Source organism: Rhinolophus sinicus, chromosome 3 (genome assembly GCF_057876585.1).
Source record: "Rhinolophus sinicus isolate RSI-liver-muscle chromosome 3, RSI-T2T, whole genome shotgun sequence".
NCBI lineage: Eukaryota > Metazoa > Chordata > Mammalia > Chiroptera > Rhinolophidae > Rhinolophus > Rhinolophus sinicus.
In genome coordinates, this window is record NC_142503.1 from 68,723,192 (window position 1) to 68,745,834 (window position 22,643).

General features: G+C 34.1%; 1 protein-coding gene across 41 annotated transcripts in view; it reads left to right on the plus strand.

The window, feature by feature from the left end:
• PAM (peptidylglycine alpha-amidating monooxygenase) overlaps positions 1-22,643 on the plus strand; it is a 261,122-nt gene that overhangs the window by 181,823 nt on the left and 56,656 nt on the right. For 29 of the 41 annotated variants that reach the window (XM_074328647.2, XM_074328650.2, XM_074328654.2 and 26 more), the window contains 6 exons: positions 11,849-11,897; positions 13,297-13,364; positions 14,467-14,547; positions 14,836-14,912; positions 15,245-15,348; positions 21,289-21,473. In XM_074328647.2, coding sequence (XP_074184748.1) covers positions 11,849-11,897; positions 13,297-13,364; positions 14,467-14,547; positions 14,836-14,912; positions 15,245-15,348; positions 21,289-21,473 — 564 coding nt within the window. Of the gene's footprint in view, positions 1-11,848; positions 11,898-13,296; positions 13,365-14,466; positions 14,548-14,835; positions 14,913-15,244; positions 15,349-21,288; positions 21,483-22,643 lie in introns of all 41 variants that reach the window. The other 12 variants (XM_074328644.2, XM_074328643.2, XM_074328673.2 and 9 more) reach the window with 1 other exon arrangement.

Genomic DNA, 22,643 nt, shown 5'->3' on the forward strand with positions numbered 1-22,643 from the left:
CAATAGAATAAATATGAATAAAGATTGGAGTATTTTACCTCCTCTCATTTATGCCTTTTTATTCTCATGTATGAAGTAATTCACTTCCCTTTTGTAGGGATATTTCTAAATCAGGTTGCTTGATAATCCCACTGATTTCATAACTGTAATCGGATGTTCTTCATGTTCTTCTCTAACCTTCATTATACACAAGCAGCTTGATGTGAGTCATGGGAATGATTTTAGGGCTATTCAATGCCTCTCAAATGATCTAAAAGAAGCCTATTATCCTGAAGTATTCTTTTGCTCTTGCCAATCGCTTCACATAAATAGGAGCTCCCTGATTCTCTAGCTTCCAGCATTTCAACTTTGTTAATCATTTTCGGTATGGAAAACTAATGATCCTTATTCTCATTCCATGGGGCATCTGTTTATTTTAATATCTAAGTATAGTCATTAAGTATCAGGAATTACATATTCATTCATTTGGTTATGAGAAGATATGTAAAGCACTACAGTATTCTTTTTTAAAGGATATATTCAGAATGTTCTTTATGCTTTAAAATGTGGTGGGTTTTGTTTTTTGTTTTTTAAAGCAATTTAACATTGAACAATGTAACATTTGGCTTAAGTGATGAGTTTTTTGAGGAAAAAAATTTTCCTGAATGCCATTTAGTTTTTCACATGTTGTGTTTTTTGGGAAAGCCTTATACTTTACCTTTATTTACCCCTTTGCAACTCATGCTTTTTTAATCATTCATAATTAACTCCTTTTTTGAAGCTGGTCAGGGCTTCAGAGTCATCAACTAATTAATGCCATTTAAATTAATAGCAGATAACATTTTTTTAACTAAAAGAAAAGAAATTAAGAGGAGAAATAAAAAGTAGGAGATGCAATTAAGTTTCAGTGAAATCCAGTTCAGGGCACTAAGAACACAACCCCAGGCAATTTTTTGGTCGCATATTACATCTGGTTTCCTATCCCTTACGCTGTCCCTCACTGCTCCTGTCATTGCCTTGGTATGTTTACATTTGTTTACTGTGTTCTGGTAAAAGATGAAAGTCATTAGAGAGAAATGCTAGGATATGCATATTCCATTTCCCATGTACTATTAATTCCTTTTTATGTTAGTAGACTGTCTTACTTATAAAATGGAAAAGATAACCTAAATATATAACATTTAATGTTATTTACAAAATAATCTGTTAGAATAATAAATTCCAACTTTTCCTTGGCCCAGAAGAGATGCTTGTAACCTCCTTATTTCTGCCAACAGAAACAGTACTCTCCTCTTTATCCAATTTGGAAACCCTTCATCCTGCTCTCCATTTCTTTTCATTACATGTTAACTCTTCTTTATGTTTGAAAACTTTGAAGAGTCTTTCTTCTTATAGGGCTATTTCTCCCTCACATTTCTCTAGTTTCATTTCTTTGCAAGCATTCCTTACCCTTGTTTACGCAACTTAACTGAAATGCACCACCTATTAATAATTGTCAATAACTGAAACAGAGAAAATGTGGTTAGTAACCACAGACCCTTCTATCCTGACCCTTTGTCTTACAGTATAAAGACTCCTCAAGGTCTGAGGGAATTTTGAGAGATAATTTGGGTCACCGAGGGATTTCAATGTTTTTCCATTAATATAGTAATGATACTTAGCATTTTATGCTACTTCTCAACTCAGAAGTGCTTTATAAATGTTACTTTATTAATCCTCATACCCCAGTACAACATAAACATATTGAATGACTGAAAATTAATGCTAAATCAAATATATGAGCTATAACGTTCAAAGTGTATCCCCTAATGGACACCAAGGACTATATGCATGCATAACTATATGTAAATTAGATGCTTTGGATTTATTTTTTCATTGAAAAACTAAAACACAATACACGATAGTATTTTAAATTGATGAAGATAACTGATTTTATGTTAACTTTCAAAAAACATTTCAATTAAGTTACAGCTTATGCAGAATATAAACTTCCTAATTTCAAAACAAAATAGGATGGTGTTGTCACTAGGTTACCCTCTGTTTATCATTCATTTAGAGGTGTACATAAAGAGGGAGAACATGTTGCACACAATAGTTGAGAATTCTAAAGGGTGTGAAAAGTAAACCTTGTGTGTGTGTGTGTGTGTGTGTGTGTGTGTGTGTGTGTGTGTACATATAAATACTCAGGATGATTCAAAAATTCATAACTGAGGATTTTACCTGAGAAACATGTTTTTAGCTTTATATTGCAAATTAAATTGAAAACTGTTTCTTTGAGCAATGCTCTGAAAGTTCCTTTTCATTCCTACAGTTTATAGGTACATTCTGCTCTCAGTGGGGAGAACAGACCATAACAGGAAGAATGCAAAAGAAAATTGAGGTTATCATTTTTTTAATGATATTAAAAACAGAGATATGGAAGTGAAAAAGTGGTCAATAGGACTTTTCATTGAAAGAAAGGGGAAATTAAAAAAAAACCACATTTGTTAATAACCAGGTATAATAAAAATTGTCTAACCAAAGCTGGTGAAGCTAGTGGACAAGCACGTTAAATGTGCCTGGTTTTAACCCAAAGACAACTCCTTCAGAAATACAAATCTTTAAATATGGTCTGTATGTAAACATAAAGATTTTATGTCGCAGGAAGGGAACAAAAGTGGAAGGCCTTTGCTGCTTGATCTGGGTGCTGCTTACAAAGGTGTGTTAGTTTTTTTTAAATTCCTGAAGCTGCACCTTCTGATTTGTGCGCTTTTCTATATATTATAGTTCAACAAAAAGTTCAAAAACCTATCAATAATTTAAAAACTCAGTGTGATGTTTTGAAAAAAACACACGGTTTTCATGGTGTTTTACCCACGGTTTTACCCATGGTTTTGTCTTTTAATTTTACTTCCTTAGAAGTGTGATTCTGAAGCAGGTTCATAATTCTGAGAGAAAAAGATAGTACAAATCATAAGCTTTGCTGTAGGGTTTTTTGTTGTTGTTGGCTTTTTTGCATTCATAAAAGATGGAAACAGGAAAGTGCTCTGACATTAGTCATGCCATAACATCCTACACACACAGAGCGATTATAAAAACAGGTTGGTGAGCCTGCCTGCCTTCCATTTGATCTCTTTCGGGAACAGCACAGACCATCATTTGTGAAAGTTGTCTTCTTGCAGGATGGGTAAATGCATTTTCTCTTCCTTGCCACAGGACAAATGGAAGCTAGTAATTTCTAGTCCCATAGCAGTGAATACAAAATCAAAAGAGGCTAACCCGCTGCAGTGACAGCTTCAAAAGGAATTCTTTTTTGAAGATTTTTTCTTTCCATAGTGCTGGTTTATTCAGCGCTGAAGCTTGTCTGCTAAGTCAGCTTTCAACAGCCTCCAGGAAACCTGTGCTGTTTGTGTCTTGTGTTAACAGTGCCCCTATTTCAGCTACATTTGCTAAGCAGATACACATTTGCTGTGACAGCTTAAGGTCTTAGTGCTTTTTTGAGTGGAGATTATTTTATATCAATGTATCTGTAACCGAAGAGTCCTGATATGCTGAGAACATGCTTTCAGGGATCCATGAATTCTCTAGGAGATATTCCATGACTTGGATTTAGGTTTGAAGAAACTCAATAAAAATACGTTAACATATGCATTTTTTGGTTAACTTGGAGGATCATCTTTTTACTGAGTATAGTCAAGTGACTTTAGAACTTGCATGTATAATCCAGGTGGTACCAAAAAAAACAAGACAATAAAGGAGCTGTGTCTTTCCTTCATTACAACCAGGTTCCATTTAATGTTCCTATGCCCAGAGCGAACACATGAACACGCTCAGCTGTTCCCTCTGCGGTTTCCTGTTTGCCTCTTGCACTTGTGTCCATCTCTCTGCTGCTGCAGGGTTTCAAAAGAAATAACTTTTTAATGTAATAACTCAGTCCAACTGGATAGAAATAACTTTTTCTTTTCTTTTTTTTTTTTTTTTTTAACAACATGGTCCAGCCAACACAACTGACAGTAATCTGTTCCAACACTAAGAAAATTGGCTTTGTTGGATCTATTAAGAGAACTCACACTCTATTCTCCTAAGGGATTTTCCAAGTCATTTTGATTATATGAAATTTTCCCTTACTTTAGAAATGACTCCCCAAGTAATCTATTCTTGGGCGCCTTGGGAGCCATGATTTAATCTTAGTGAAACATCATCTGTCCCATTAATTTATTGTTGTTAATTTAGAACAAAGAACCATAAGGTAAATACCAAGCCAGCTTAATAGTCAAATGGTTATTACGATATCTGTGTACATATATTATTGCAAAATTATTGCTGTGTACTGTGATGTCTTTGATTTGTTTGTGTTTGTTCAAGACAGGGAGAAAGTGCCCTTTAAATTATGTTCAGGACACTGAAAGGGTGGAAGGTTATGATACCGTTTAGAACTATTTGCTTACAAATTTTGTAGAGCAAGTTTTTATTATTAAACATGTTCTTTGTTTTTCATAAGACTTGGCAATGGTTCCAGGCATGCTTTCTCAGTACTTCCATAAGGAAAGGATCCATTATCCAAAACTGTGGTTGGGATAGTAGATAATGGGTATGCTTTACACTTTACCTTCCTAGGAGAGAATAGTGATTTGAAATCCACTCTACGACTGTCTTTCTGAAGGACTTTTCTCATTAGTGGAATGTAGTTTATAACCATCCTTTGGTTCCCTCAGGATCGATGGTTAACCTATCCTTTTATTGAAGCAGGAAACAACTAGGACAAGATGAGCTCATGAAGTGTAGAGGGCTATCTCTAGAGGGAAAGAGTAGGAGACACCAATGGACTTCTAAGGACCTAAGATGTAATAGATTATTATCATGCATTATTCCACATACTTTCTGTACTACTTAGCTATGAATCCAAGCAGGAACTACAAGCTATTATTACAAAAGCAATCTAAATAATATGGAATGGATAACCTCATATTCCATGCATTCATCTCCCATTAAGAAAAATGACCTTCCTGCTTAAATGGATGCCCTTAGTACTGCTGGTTACTTATCCATTCCTGCTTAATATTTCATAGATAAAATGCCTTGGAAGTCTCTAAGAAATAAAAGTCTTTTTTTTCTTTTTAAGTAAATAATGTTGACTACATATTAACATTGGAGACTTAGTTTTTATACCCTGGTGTGTCACCAGTTAGGTGAATTACTTTGGCCAACACAATCTCTGTAACCTCTTTTTTCCTTTCTATAAACTATAAGAGTTGAATTCCATTATCACTAGGGTCTCTTTCAATCTGAAATTCTGAGTCTGTATATTTGATAAAATACTTTGCTGTGGTTATACATCTCTGACTAAGCAGAGAAGAGCAATTTCTCAAAAAGGCAAGCTGAGACCCTTGTGGAGCGGTCATCCTGTTTTCATCTTGTTCAAGATTAGATTCTGATTGAATGCTATTTTCAAGTCTCATCCAGTGTCTGGAAATACACGTTTCTTTCATTATCAGACTACCCTTCAGAAATCTTACGACTCAAACACCAGTGTTATTTTACATTTCTTTTTAAAAATTATTCTTTTAACTTTTCCACAGTTGATGTCTTCACCATTACAAAAGCTTCTAGTACATACACATGACATTATAATGGAATATAATGACATATAATCAAATGTACCTTCCAGTTTCATCTGATACATATCCAGCGAATGAAGTTTCATCTCCATATCTTAAAATCCACTAGGCTAAAATTATGGTTTACTGAAAGAGAGCAGCAATCATGAAAGCTCCGTTTAATGGGGATTTCTTGAGTTCAAATCTCTGTAAATACAGAACGTTAATAGCTAGAAGTCAAGTATTCATCAGTGTACCTTGGAGAGAGAATGAACCTATAGCCAATACAGTGAAGGAAAGAATGATTTTATTTTGTAATAAGAAAACTAAAATAAGATAAATGAAGCTACCGGGAAAGAAGAGCTGTCAGGAATTTTGCCTGATGACAGTTATACAGGATAAGAGAATAAATATAGATTAAAGCAACAATTGCATTATCAATATAAAAATAAAAATGGCTCACTCTTTTCTGCAAACATTGGATCGTGTTGAACTGCCTTCTCCTAGCTCAAGACTCAGAAAGAGGCACATTGTATTGGGTCTGTCCAAGGCGAACTTTATTACTAAAAGTCATGGTAGGAGCTTGAAACAACACATTAGCAACTTCACATCCTATCGTCTCTAATCCAAGAATGTCAATTTAGCCAAACCCTAGTGTTTATTGCTCTTTAAATGTCTTTATTTCACTGATCACTCTGTTCTGTATCTTCCTCGTTCAGACCCTTCTGAATCAACATTTCTGTTTCCATTTTGAGAATATCTATGTTGTGCAATATCTTTTTTCTTTTTTTTAAAGATTTTATTGGGGAAGGGGAACAGGACTTCATTGGGGAACAGTGTGTACTTCCAGGACTTTTTTCCAAGTCAAGTTGTTGTCCTTTCAGTCTTAGTTGTGGAGGGCGCAGCTCAGCTCCAGGTCCAGTTGCCGTTGCTAGTTGCAGGGGGCGCAGCCCACCATCCCTTGCCGGAGTTGAGGAACTGAACTGGCAACCTTGTGGTTGAGAGCCCATGCTCCAACCAACAACTGAGCCATCCGGGAGGCAGCTCAGCTCAAGGTGCCATGTTCAATATTAGTTGCAGGGGGCAGAGCCCACCATCCCTTGCGGGACTTGAGGAATTGAACTGGCAACCTTGTGGTTGAGAGCCCACTGGCCCATGTGGGAATCGAACCGGCAGCCTTCGGAGTTAGGAGCATGGAGCTCTAACCGTCTGAGCCACTGGGCCGGCCCTGCAATATCTTTAACATACCATTTCAATTCTGATATCTTTTTTTAACTATCTTTTTACTCATTTAATATTCCCACATTCCTTTCCCCCTTTCTTCTATTCCTGTGTTATTAGTTGGACACATTTGATGGGCTTCAGTTTCTTAAGTTAAAGAAAATTCAGACCTATGACTGAAATATATTTACTAAAAGTAAAATATTCATGTGATGAAATTCTTTGGAATCTACCAATAAAAAGAACGATAATAATAACTAAAATTGATTGGATTTTTTCTATGCTCCAATTTATTGGATTCTTTCTATGTAAAGAGTGCTCCATTCTTTACATAGATTATTTATCTTATAGACTGGAGTTTCTTCATAGTATCAATGGTGATCACAAGTACAATTCTATCAAGTATTAAACAAATGACCTTCTACATCCTACTCATTTTAGACAAAGGAACTCAGTGAGCACCTAGTTCAAAATTGATGATGCTCTTATGAGGCCCTATGGTGAAGTGACTGTGTGGGATTAAAATCTACAAATTAATTCTAAACTCTCCACCCAACAAATCTTACATATGTACAATATTTATATTGAAATATAAATCAAAGGAATAGTCCACTTCCTAGTCTACCTTTCATTCTGACAAAATTCAATCTTATAATTTCAGGCCATTTTAGTTATTTGAATCATTACTGTTCCCATCTTTTTAAAGCTATGGCATTCAGTTTCTGTGGTCTTCTGCCCTGTGTTAACTTTTCCATCTGTTTCCTCTCCTGTCTCCTGTTTACTTTCATTCTAGTCACATAATCAGTCTTTCTGACCAGCTTTTTCAGCCAGCATGTGATTTTGATATTCTGAGTTCATTTTCTGTATATTTCTAAACTATCTCAGTTCTGATTTCATTTTTTCATCTTATGTGGTAAAATATTAGCAGAAGCACTGATGTATTTCTTTATGATAATAGACCTTTTAAGTGTCATTCATTTTTATGATGATGCATGTCAGAGACAGATTTCATATACAGCCTAGCGAATGGAAATGAATTCATTCTTATGAGGCTTCATATCTTGTGGCTAAAGCACTGCATTACAATGAAGGGCAGGCAAAGTCAGAGAACCCTGAAAATCATCAGTAAATTATGCAAAACTAGCTGAAGTTTCTGAGTTCACCAGAAGTAAGATCCGGTGGACGTTATGAAAATAATAATGCATCAATGCAGCAAGGATCAGGTTGGAGTTAGAAGGTCATAATCTTCACAAAAAACACTAGGCTAAAATCTGTTTCTCTCCAAAGCTGCCACTTGCTATTGGAATAGCTACGTATTCAGGAGCCCTTCAGATCTCTAGACCACCTTGTTTGAGGGAGTTCAAGTTACTCCCACTGGGACTTCTCACTGGGACTTCTGTATGTGCAGGCCCATGGGGCCCTTCAGTTTAAACAGTAGAAAGTTGTACTGGAAAAGATAACAATCATTTACAATAGTAAAATTTTATTTTAAAAGAATGAACATGTGAAGAAGAACTGGCTCTTAATAATATCTAAAATGTAAATAAATATGCTTTATAAGTATTTACTGAGGTAACTTCTAGAATTTTGTTCAACTAAAATATCATTGTTAAAATGTGTATTTATCCATTACTAAATAACAGAATTTCTTAAAGTCACATAGATTTGTAATTCAATCACCCCATGGTTAAATAATGATGATAATCTGAAGTGTTATCCATAATTTAAACCATAATATCTATATGCTCATACACAGATGCACCCAAACACAGCATGGTTTTTAAAAATACCTCATTTCTTGCTGATTCACTGGATCAAATTGACCAGATAAATTTGACGTAAACAAATTCCCAAAGCCATGACTTAGAAACGCTAGTGCGGTTTTCAAAGTCTATCTCTTCACTAATTTTCCTTCTGTATATTTTGATTTCTGAAGCTTTTTGTAAAACAGGCAAGATTTTCACTTTGGAACTTTATATTCACCAACCCTCTACCCATATAAGGTTTACGTTGTATAAGACAAAACTTAGAGTCTCTAAAATTCAACTTTCCCTAAAGTCATTATGTTGTATAATATGTAAGCCAGAAGTTCAGTATATTTTTTTTCCAGAATGCGTTGATCATCTCATGTTACTAATTGAGGTTTTAGCTCTTTTGTTATTGTGTGATGACCTTGACTTCCTTATAGGATATGGCATCTAGTTGATAAACATGTGAGAGTAAAAGAAAACCTGGTACTATGTCTTTGCAGTGGAGTAAGTGCTGAGACTATGACTCACTTTTAAAACTCTAGAGGGAAGCAAATAGACAACAATTATATAGTAATGGCTATTATTTAATTTGGAGAAAACTTTGATAAGCTGGTTATAAAATATCTTCAAATTAAAATTTATTTTTGTGCTTTTTTTGAATATTAATAAAAAGCTCTCAATGTAGACAATTCTACTAAAGAACATTATCTAACCAGAAGATGCACTGTTAATGGCAATAGCTGGCATGTGACTATTAGTAACATTCCTGCAGCTTTTAATTTGGTGGCACATTGCAGCTTTGATGATAATCTTCTTTAGTAGTTCCTGAAATGTGTTAATTTATTTGTTGATTTCTCCCACTTAATTTTTTTTTTTTTTGAGTCATGGTAAAGAATATCAGCCAATGTGGATATCAAACTGTGATTAACTTGATTTTTTCAATGCAAAGATGCAATGTAAAACCAAGAGACACTTCTCATTGCACTTTGACCCTTTTGCTTGGGTAGACGTTGTATGAGGAAAAAACTCCTGTATTGTTACTTAAAATAAAAAATCGTAAAACCTGACATTCAGTAATTAGTAAGTAATTGGTAAGTGCCATTTACTAATGGGCTCCTTTGGTTTTTGGAGCCCCACAAAAGCCAGGTACTGTGCTAGGTGAACACATTACAGGATCCTTGGCTCTTGCTCCATAGCTTAAAATCTTCCAATGGCTTCTTTACAGATAGAGAATAAAACCTAGACTTTTAACACTCTCCTCATGGCGTGGACAATCTCCAACCTCGTGGTCAACTCTGTCCTTCTGGACCACAGTAGATTAAACAGCTACTATCACTTACCCTGTTGAGTTCACTGTGTGACAGTATCTTGTTTATATATTTGGTGTTTTGTTTTTCCCTATCCCTCCTACCTCATTTCCCTATGTCTCCACTCCCATTAGAGCATAAGCACCATGAAAGCAGGGAACTTGAGTATATTGTTTTTCACTGTATCCACACCATATAAAACAGTGCCTCAATATCACAATTGCTCAATTAATGTTAATTGAATGAATGGATGATTACTATTTCTCAAAATAACCTATTACATAGGTATGATGTTTTTTATACAGATGGGAAATGTTTTCTGAAATCACCTAGGCTAATTAGGTGAGTCTCTGGACTTTAGAAATCATTTGGTATGAATGAATGGTACTTTCCACCATTCTCTTTTGATCAGTGGAGATATTTACATAATTCTTGGTGAAGTCATTTTGAAAGACCACGCATATTTACTATATCTCATGAAGTATATTTAGGAAAACTTGCTCTCAAAAAATAAATAAATAAATAAATAAATTGAAAAACCATATTCAATTATCCTTTCTCTATTTAAAAGTATAGACAAAATAAGATAAAACTGTATATTTATTATTATTATTATTTTCTCTCCATCTCTTTAAAACTCATTTGAAATTGAAAAAAAAAAGACCTCACTGAAATTATTATGAAAATAGCATCTCACTGAAATTGATTTAGGGTATTAGAGATGCCTTTGTAAAATGACAAAAACAAACAAACAAGTAAAATCCCACCTGATTAAATATAAAATCTGTATTATTGAATTTTCAATTTCTGTACTATCTTTATTAAGAACAAACTCAATACTGTACTGTACAGATAAATCTCCTGTGTGTTTTATTACCAAAGTGTTAAATATGATTTGTTATGTTTTCTAAACTGTATTGTAAATAAAATGCGTGTCTTGTTAGTTATCTGTTATACATTTGTAGATGAGGTTACCTTTGCTTCTCTCATGAGAATTACAGCTAAAAGAAAAGAAATTTCCTCAAGAAAACTATTCCATCTGCTGTTATTTGTTAGCACACTTCACTTCTTAATTTCTAGTATAAATCTATCAATCTAACACATACATGCAATAGTTATTGCTATTAAAATCAACTCAAAATTGAGTTATAAAGTATTCTAATTATTACTGAGAATAACATGTGAAGTAGAAAGTCTTTAACATACACAGAAATAAAAGGAATGAGTAAGTATGTACTATTCATGGTCTTGTAGTGAGAAATAAGCAAGTTCAGCAGAGATAAGAATTTGAATAATTAAAATTTTTACCTTATACCTATTTGGGGAAGCCAAAGGAAGACCGAAGAGAGGGTTTGTAAGAGGTCTCTGAAGTGTCCTTGGCAAAGATAGAGATACTCAGAGGCTTTCCACTGATGTTAGGATGTTAAAAAAAAAAAAAATGAGTATCAGGTTTCTATCCCAAAGGTGGGAATGAGCGAGGCTTAGAAACCAAATGAGGTGATTTCTATACATAAATTTGAGACATTACAGAGTCTAAAAATATTATTACCTTAAAAGCCTAAATAATGGGCTCCTTTGGTTTTTGGAAAATAAAAAAGCTAGCTGTTTGGAGCCCCACAAAACAAATCATTCAGTAGTTCAGTAGTTCATCAATTTTTCTGAATGTTTCAACAATATGGAAAATGCATAGAGAGTAGCAACAACTTCCTTCTGTGAGAGGATGACTAGTATCTAGTACATCTGCAGGAAAACATAACTGGTCAGTTTGATGAGTCAAGAAAATAACCACAAAGTGCTTGAAATGATAGTTTTGTTGTTGTGGTTGTGATACATTGTAGCTTAAATGAATTCATGAATATGAAAGTACTCTGTAAAATATAAAGCATCACACAATGGAAACATATAGGTTTTTTAGTTATTGAGTTACAATCATTTAGTGTTTATTATTTTGAAATCCATTTTTTATGTTTTCATATTTAAGATGTGTGTTTTCTGTGTGTGTATGTGTTTTCAGATAATCACAAGGATTGTTCTGGTGTGTCCTTACACCTCACACGCCTGCCGTAAGTACTTCCAGTTTTCTTAGCTGAGTGACAGCTTTAAGATCTTTGAGAACTGAAAACAGGGAAGTCGGTTGTATTAGTTATCTATTGTTGTGTAACAAATTAACCTGAATTTAGTGGCTTAAAACAGCAAATACTGATTGTCGCCTGTGGGGCTCTGGGCACAGCTTAGCTGGGAGCTGTGGATGGTGGTCTCACTCTTGGCCAGTGTGTCAGTCATCTGGGTGTGTGACCAGGGGAGAGCCACTTCCCAGATCACTCACATGGCTATTGGCCGGATTCAGTTCCTCCCTGGCTGTGGGCTGGAGGACTTCCTCTTTTCCTTGCTATTTGAAAGGCTCTAAACAAGGCAGCTGGAGTCTGTCACAGCCAGCAAGGGAGAAAGCAAGAGGGGTCCTGCAAGATGGAAGCCAGAGTGTTTTTTATAGCCTAATCTCAGAAGTTAATAAATATTATATGTCATCAACTTTTAAAACATTGTCAGTGAAGAATTACATATGTATGTAATAAGTACAATAACCTAAACAATAAAACCCAATTAGTGGTTCTGGGTGGAGGACATGAATCCTAGGAGACTCCTGTAGAAAAAAAGTGAAATCCCTTTTGCTTTATTCTGTTTGTTAGAAATAACGAATTATGAGGTCTATTTACTAGATCCAACCTACAGTCAAAAGAAGAGGATTTGACAAGAGCATGAATGGCAGAGCTCGAAATCATTGGAAGCTGTATTAGGGTTCTCCAGAGAAAATGAACCATAGACTGTTTATACATATACATGTGTATCAGAGAGAGGGAGTGAGAGAGGGAGGGAGAGCGTGATTCCGAGATTGAGAGATTTACTTTAAGGAAGTGGCTCACGTGATCATGGGGGCTGGCAAGTCTGAAATCTGAAAGACAGGCTGGCAGGCTGGAAATTCTGGCAGGCATCTATAATGCAGTCTTGAGTCCAAAGGCAGTCTAGAGGCAGAATTCCTTCCTCTTTAGGGGACCCTCAGTCTTTTCTTGTAAGAGACCCACCCACCTTATGGACACTGATCTGCTTTACTCAAAGTCATTGATTTTAATATTAATCACATCTAAATAACACCTTCACAGCAGCATCTATACTACTGTTTGACCAAACAGCTGGACACCATAGCATAGCCAAGTCCACACGTACACTTAACTGTCACAGGAGCCATTTAGTTACTGCCTTCTACATTCAATGTGTGTTTAGCTATTTGCTTCCCAAAATAAATTATTTTTAAGAAAAAGAAATACATATATATATAAAACCTCCAATTTTTTTGTGTGTGATTATTTTCACATGAATTGTATTTTGTAGACTAATGTATTGACGTGTATCTTATTTTTCCAAGGCAATAGTTTTGACTTTGATAAACATTACTGTTTTCTGCAGGCAGCCTTTAATTGCTGGCATGTACCTTATGATGTCTGTTGACACTGTCATACCAGCAGGAGAGAAGGGTGAGTAGTGATCTTGTAGTATTTACCATTACCTCATTACCTAATCTATAGAAATTTACAGTATATTTTTTATAAACTTTTGAAATGACCAATGTTTTTGAGTCCCTGAAAAATAAACCACTTCTTTATTATCCTTGGATTTAAAATAGATTTTCTTTTATTATTCCAAGCCAGTAGTTTATTATTTTTCATTCTTTTATTAAGATGCTAAGAATTGAGGCCCATGGGTAGGTGGTGGGTTATATAAATTAAAGAAAAAATCTTAAGTATTTTACAAATCAATCATCTATTCTTTAGATGCCAGAGACAAACTTCATAATGTACTGTGTCATAAACTACAGCAGAGAATATCAGGTTCACAGTCAAGAAGCTAGCAAATCTAACGACTCAGTCTTTGAACTTAGGTATATTGAGTTTATTTCCCCATTTGTGAAATGGGGATAATAATAGCTAATTTTCCTAACCTTAAAAAAACTATTGGAATAAGTATGATATTATTTGTCATTGTATCTGATCTCTGATGAAATTGCCATATTAAATACTTTTCATTTGCTTTTTTACTGGAAATCTTTTAAAGTTAGTGACAAGTATGGTCTCATTGTAACTATTCATTCGTTTATTATAAAAGATATATTTATGGAATAGCTACTATGTGTTAGTAGTGTTAGGTTGAAAAAACATATGAAATGAAAGGGTCCCTTCTCAACAGGAGCTGTGAATCTAGTTATCTTAGGTGTTTGCAAACAATTTTTCAAAAATCCTTCTGTTTTAAAACTAAAAGCAAATTTTTAAGCGTTTTCAATTCCCTAAATTTCACAATAAATGTAGCAAATTTAGTCAATGTTTTCACTGAGAGGGTGTTTTGATTTGTCCATAGTTATTTTGTTTATGAATGAAACAAAATGTGAGGGTAAGGAAACCTTAACTCATCCTAGTAAAGTGATTGGCAGGTAGTAAGTGCTGAGTATGTGGATGCATGTTTACTTCATAAGAAAACCCCATGCCTAGCAGCTTGTGAATACCCTATACAGACTTTTAGACAAGGATAATGTTATTTTCCAATTGAATAGTGACTTTTTTTCTGTATTTTCATTTCTCACAGTGGTGAATTCTGACATTTCATGTCATTATAAAAAGTATCCAATGCATGTCTTTGCGTATAGAGTTCACACTCATCATTTAGGTAAGAACTTTAAACTACGTGTTAAATTATAAATATTTACCATTGTGCTCGCTAATGCTACAAGTGTAAAATGTAAATTGTTTAACATTAAATCTGTTTTAATGAAAGGGATTTTGGTCCATCATTTGAAATTCTGTATGTTTTTTATCATATCGTTTTCATTAAAATACCTAGCATTTTGGGTTCTGAAAATATCCAGATTTTGTTTTGAAATAAGAAGGTAAATAATACCTTTTCTTTTTCTAATAACTTATTATATGATATGACTATAATTTATGTTCATTACAGGTCAGGTAGTAAGTGGATACAGAGTAAGAAATGAACAGTGGACATTGATTGGACGCCAGAGCCCTCAGCTGCCACAGGTGTGTAGAACATAGTTTAATTTTGAGAGAAAAAATAATAATAATCAGGTAGTAATTTTAAAAAACCCCATAGAAACCTTGTGAATGTCTTTAGAATCTAAACATCTCTAAATCTACCTTCACTACATCTAAGCTGTGTATAACCTCGTTTTTTACAACTACCAACTTGATGGTCTCCTTATCAGTTCTCTTGATATTTCTAAACATGGTGGTAGTGGGGTGTGTGTCTTCCTCCTTTTTACCCAGGGTGCTCCAAGCCTCACATTTATTGAAGCATGTGGTTCTGGGTTTTATTGGTAATTTTAATGAATGTTTGTTTGTCTTCTTGGCAGGCTTTCTACCCTGTGGAACACCCAGTAGATGTTAGTTTTGGTGACATATTGGCAGCAAGATGTGTATTCACTGGTGAAGGAAGGACAGAAGACACACACATTGGGTATGATTCCATAAATTTCACTATTTTAAAAGATTTGATTGGGACAAGGCATAGTTATAGGTGACAGTTACCTTTGAGAATGAATTGCACATTTATTTTCCTATCATGAACAATTATAACAAACTATTGCGTTTTATCATTTTAGAACTGATTGATTTGGATAAAGTCCAGAACATGTGCTTATTTTTTCATGCTTCCTCTCTTCCTTCTTATTCAAGACCTTAAGCATCATGCCTCTACATGTTACAGTTGCTACAAAAGTATATATTACTTCATCAGACTCATCTTAATAAAGAAAAATATAATGATTATGACATTATATTTCTTCAAGTGTCCTTTGTCCTGTGTTCAAACTTGGGCAAATACATGGGTTCTGCATTTGGTGGTGCACATTAATCACTCAGAACCATGACTTTTTTTCTGCCCATGTATTCAATGTTTTCCACTTGTTTAGTCTAACAAATGAGAATAATAATATGCAGCACTTTACGAAACAGAATGTCAACTTTTAAGTAATTTTCAAAATACTGAGCCTCTTTGAAATAAGTATATTTTATAGCACTAAGTAAAAATTTCAAAGCACTATGAACTGTCTCAAAAAGGGTTTGCCTAAAACAATGAAAGATAAAGCCCCTTATCATACGTTTTGTTAGGAAAGAACCAAGGAGCCTCCTTTCCATGTTAAACTAGGTCATTAAATATTTACTGATGCCACTTGGAAGCTGGAATTTTAAACCATTTATCTTTTGATCAAAGAGAAGTTACGGAAAGCAGGCATCTGAAAATATGCATTAGATGCACTGAAGATGATTCATTCTTAATGATGACAACACTAGGTGTTAGTTGTCAGGGAAAAGGAAAAGATCCTGATGCAGGTAAAAGAGAAAAGGTATTTGAGATGGTAGAGTTGGATTTTTTATGTTACTCTAAAAGGGTTTCTATATTAATAAGCATCCATTTTAAGGCTAAAGATAGAAAAAAACTTTAATTATCAATTTATATTAAACAAGGAGCTTCTAACACCTTCACTTTGGATAAATTTGATGAATTTTAGAAAAAGACTTGAGGAAGGCAATAAATTCATTGAATGACATGAAATGGCAATGGTAAAAAAAAGGCTTGACAATGTCAACATAATTAGATTTGAAGGAAAGAGTCTGACAATTCACTTCTTAACAATCTTTAAATACATGAAGTAATAAGATTCAGAGGGTATCGAACAACTGTTTTCCGACGTATGTTAGTGTAGAGCTCCAGAAACTTTGCTTAAATGCCATTGGTTATTTTATTAACCATTGTAATTGGTAGTAGACAAAGTAGTAAAAAAAAAATCCCTTTCAGCATATTCTGTCTATTAGTTTACAAGTTCAAGTGTGGAGTTTTTTTGCTTAGAAGTCCCTTTACAATTTGGGGGTGGGGACACTTGTAACTTTGGTCAAGTTCTATCCTTTCAGTATTATCTCTGTGAGGCAATATCAACCATAGAAATTAATGACTTGTGATAGTATCAGGATAAGAGGCCTTTCCCGGTTTTATGAGTTCAGTATTATTCTAAGTCGTTTTCTAAATGTATTTTGCTTTAAAATAATACCCTAAAATGACTATACTGATCTATCTTTCGGTAAATCTCATGTGGGCTACAGGAAATGCCATTTTGTAATACAAATGAAACGGAAATTATAAGAAATTAAGTTATTGGATAAGTTCATAGTCTGAATATTTCGTTTATATTAAAGAATCAATTTTCTTCCAGTGGAATGATAAACTAATAAGAGAAGTTTGAATAAATTTAAATATGAATAAAATTTCTCATAATAATGCCTCCCATTCCTATAGCACTTAATATGCTTTTCCGTTTGAGAAAGATAATAGCAGCAGTGTGTCTCAGTTTAGTAAAGTAATGGACACCATTTCAATAGGGTAGTGTAGAATCACAGTAGAGAATGTAACCAGTGGAAAAAGAAAACTAGTATTTTATTATGTCTATTACATTAAATGACACTCTGTAAATCTCCTCTCCCTCTTCTCACTTCCCACCTGCCCCCTAATCCACATACACAAACACGCACTCCTACTGGGCACAGGTTACAGCCCTGAGCATGAAGCAGATTTAGATACAAGTCCAGAGGTAGTATGGGGTCAGTAGATGCCCCTCCATGCACTGGGAGAACTATCACTTTCAAGTTTTTAACCTTCTTGTTCTGCAGCCACCTGAGAACTAGGTTTTACAGGAAAATTGAATCATCAGCGGCCTACTAGGAAGAGTTTCGGTTAAATGATTCTTTCACCCAATCCAAGCTAACGTCTGTATTAAATTGGAAATTTTAGACTAGAGAAAACTTTGCTTAAGTAGAACTAATAAAGTAGTTAGTTAACTAATACAAAGCACTTTAAAAAACAGGGACTGATTTTCCCATGCCAGGATTCACCTTAAAATACAGCCATTAAAAAACAAATGTATTTAAGACAAAACGTATTAATAAATATACTTAATGGTAACATTATGCTATCCAGATATGTTTCTTTTAGAATAGTAAATATGACTAATATATCTTGGACAAAGTTGTACCAATTTATATACTGACAACATAGTATTAATTAATCTATGAAGACGCAATATTAAGTGCCTAACTGCATTATGTATTTTATATTCAATGTGACACCTAAATTCATTTAAAATGTTTAGTCAAGTTTAAACAAACAAAAAAGAATTAAATCAGCTGATTAATCTTAGTAAGTATACTAATTTGCCTAAAAGGTTACATGCTAAAATTTTAAATTCTGGAGAATCGGTAGATGATATTTACCTCTTTGGTCAATTTTGTTAGTCATATTGTTCATTTGGAACCAGTTATTTCATGTACATATGAGAATGTCTAATGAATATTCATAGATATCAAACACAACACTTTAATCATCATTTTAAAATGTATTATTTGCAAAGATATAGTTATATGATCAATAACTCCTTAATGTGTAAGTTTAAAAGCACCATGAAACCTCTTAAGAAACAATTAAAAGTTTGTAAAATAACTTTTTAAAGTTTTCATATTTCTTTCCAAATTTATTTTCAAGCCTCTCATTGTTAAGTGTAAAGGATAGGGGCTGGGGTACGGGAATCATTAAAGTGGAATATCACTGTTGGGAATATAATCTTGATGTACGACAATATTTGGGTTATTTTTAATGATAAATTTCAGAATACCTGGGTACTTTTAAAATTCTCTATTATATGTCTTAATAATATCAAATAATTTATTTTTTATAAAAACCCTCACAGAACATGGATGGATGGATGGATGGATGGATGGATAAATGTTTTTCAGAAATGCCATAGATCAATCGAGTTTGCAAAATTGACCTGACTTGGCAGTATGATATATTAGGGCTAACAGCTTATGCCATAATAAGTTGTAAACATTTATTAAGATAGATTATTCATTCTTCCCTCATTCAACAAATATTTATTGAAGGCTTACTGTTTCCAGGCTCACCACACTTTGTCAAATTTAAAGCTAGCTGGTATAAAGAAGTAGTTATCCCGTAGGCACTCTATTATGCAAGAAGATGAAAGAAATGCACCACTGTAATTCTGGAATCTAGGTGATGCCCAGGAGTCATCATTTGTAGAATCCCACTGGTATTAGGGGATGTTTAAAGGACCACTCAGTGGAGCCAGAGCAGGTGTGTGAACACAATCTCCCTCCATACTTTCTCTTGTTAATAATTATTCAGATTCACAGAGTGGAGCTGCAGAGCTGTTCTCTACAGAGAATAAGGGTGGGTGTGTCAGAATTCTCTCTTAGGAATACTGAAAGCAATTTGTTTGGCTACAGTCAGGTTTTCTTATTTCATTTTGAGTGAAAGATGTATGTGAAATAAAATAAGCAAGTGTATTTTGACATTAAGAATGATTTGAGTCCTAACATGTTTAAGATATGATAGTTTCTCTGTCAGAAAGGAACTCAGAGTTACCTTGACTACAAGTTTAATTACAGATGGAAAGGAATAAAATACAACTATTTTTCTTCAGCTCTTTAATGAAATTTTCTTTGTAATAGCAAAGATTCTTAAATTATTTGATCAAGTCAATTTTGTATTGTAGAATCAGTACCTTAAATGAACCACATTGATGATTTGATTAGGCCATCTGACTCATGTGTTTAGAGTGAACATAGGTGGGAGATTTCCAAACAGAAAATAAGGAAGGATCTGTCCATAGATGAGTTGCAAGTTTCATTTATTATTATATAGATTTATTATTTTTTTTTCCTTTCATTAACTTGAAAAGCTTATATGATTATTTTGCTTCCCCTCTCTGGCTAGATGATTCAAGGTTTTTTAAGCTAGAGCCACAATGTAAATTCCCTTTCCCTCATTTCTCTCTTTTGATCTGTACATTTTTCTTCATTTTGAACAGAGGGAGGGAGGATAATATGGTGGGAGCTTCTGACTTATTACTTTGGCACTAGCCATTCCTTTTATAGCGTATAATTTTCTGACCAACTCCAATACTGTTAAAATGTAATTCTTAGGAATGGTGTTTTGACACCTAAAGATATGGGTAGTGAACAGGTGTTTGTTTGGGGTTGCACTTCAACATATATTTATATTTCACGGGAGAGACAGTTACAGCTGACAGGTATCAGATTCAGAGAGTGAGAAGCCAAATGATTTTTAAAGCATAAGCAGAGCTTCCCATGGCAGAGGCTCATTCCTGTGGTCTCTTGGGGACTCTACATTTTCAGAGCTGAGTGAGAGAAACCACATCCCTGTTTGGAAAAGATTTTTATTTTGTTCCTTCCCTTGCTGATGTCATTACTGTTGCTATGGAGAGGAAGTGAGTGCTGCGTGACATTGCTGGAAAAATCAACACTGACGTATTTCTGTACAGCAAATAGTCCACTTCACGGCTTGTTTTTTATTAGTATAGGCTTGCTAAATGTGGTCAGAATTAATACCAAACAGGAAATGTGCCTTTGCCCAAATTACCTTGATATATAAACGTTTTGTGAAGGTGTACCTAAATAATGCCATCTTAATTATAGTGAAGAGAATGAAATACATACGGTAGTAACCCATGTGAATCCAGGAAGAAAAAAAAAGCAAAACAAAACATGTCTTATAAACTATTAGACATAATTTATGTTAGTGGGAACTTTTTTCTTGAAATGTCCATCCCACTCTTGTCAAATCTATTTTTAACATTGAGTCATTCAGTTGTATAGCACGACCCCATTCAGGTCTGAGCCCCAAGAAGAGATTAGGGCTGATTTTCTTTGATATCATTCCTGAGGAGCTGTTTTCGTCACTGCTGTAGAAAGCAAGGTGCCAAGGCAGATACTATCAGGGATACGTTTATGACGTCTTAGTATCAACACATGATTCTTGATTCATCTGACCATCTGAGAGGAGGCAGTAACCAAAACAAGATCCAAGACTCTTGGGGTTACACGGAAAAAATCATTTTTAAAGACTTGTAAATAAGAGATGATATTTCTGTGGAACTGTTCTGAGTTTTACCGTTATTAAGTAAATAATTAAGATTTTTTTTTTTTATGAGAAAAGTGCTTTGCCCAACCTATGAGTCTTAGCAAATGGAAAAAGGACTAAAGAATGAAAGGATTTAGAAGAGGAAGATGATTTATCACTGCTACTTAAATGCCATTTCCATCCGCGGTATTTGGTGATACCCATGGAGCGAGCGACTGCAAACCGATACTCCATTATTAAGTGGAACTGTGCCTTTGGAAATGTGCTTTTGGTATTGAAAACTGTGATGGGTTTTAATGAAAGCTATAAAATAAATGCTCAATATTTCCACCTTTGAATCCATTGCTGGCAGATTTACTGGTTGCATTTTCTTGCATTATGAATGTGTTTTATGTGAGTGGCTGATTTGTTGTGTCTATTTTTTTGTGTGTTTTATTTTGCCTGCAGTGGCACATCTAGTGATGAAATGTGCAACTTATACATTATGTATTATATGGAAGCCAAGCATGCAGTTTCTTTCATGACCTGTACACAGAATGTAGCTCCAGATATGTTCAGAACCATACCACCAGAGGCCAATATTCCAATTCCTGTGAAGTCTGATATGGTTATGATGCATGGACATCACAAAGGTAAAATTGGTGTGTAATTTAAAGTAACATGATTTTGTATTTTCCATTTCCTTCTGTCTCACTTGACTATATGATTAATATTTAAAACCATCCCTCTTCTGCCAAACAATCACATGTGGCCACATAACCCAATTCCCTCTTTTCCTTCTTATATATCCTGTTACTCCTCCTGACATGCCCCCATCAAAATAGTTAAAGTGAAAAATCTCAACTAGTGATGCAAGAGATTAGATTGGGTACCAATTCCATGAATGTAGATCTTTCTCCATTTAATTCATGTTTTCTAGTTTCTCCATTTCATTCTTTATATAAGCAGTAATGACTTATGCAATTTATGAATTTATACACCAGGTTCTAAAGAATGCTACAGTTTGCCAATGAAAATGGTTATCATCTCCAACCAAACCCTAAATCATCTGTTTAATGGGCCTCTTTAAGCACAGACAATTCTTGATTTATGAGGCACTACTATTCTTGGCCGTTTTTGTCTCATTCTCAGAATTGTTTTTTAACTTAGTGTTCATCTACAAAACAGTCATATTCATTGTCGTTTCTTTAGTTTAAAATTGCAAAGCAAAGCCCACATCCTATTTTACTGAACGGAGCATGCTTAAACTTTACTGAGTTTTTCAAGTTCAATCTGAATATGCCAGAGCAACTTCTTATTCTTTCTAGTGGAAAGTTTATGAAAGAAGTTAACACAGCAGTCAGGTCATTTATTAAGATCCTCATATACAGAGGGCACCAAAGAAATGTATACATATTTTAAGAAAGGAAAAAAAAAACTATATTAAAATTGTAATACTCAATATATACTGATAACAAAAGATGAAACAAGTCATATGTATACTTTATTTTGGCACCCCTGGTATTTATGGAATATACCTTAAAATGTTATTAAAATAGCCTTAAAATATTACTAAATTCAATTAAAAAAAACAAATATGAGCAGTTTTATTATTATATGTTGAAAATTCTGTGTGATGTATATATTACTGAAAGTAGTTTATATAGTTATTAAGTCAGAAGTCTGGTAACTGGTGGTTATGCTATAATTTTTTGTGAATTAGGGCACTTCTACTGTATACATTTAAAAAAACAAAACAAAAAAAAACACCTTGAAGTGGGATTACTGGATCCTTCATTGTCACTTCTTTTTTTTTTTTTTTT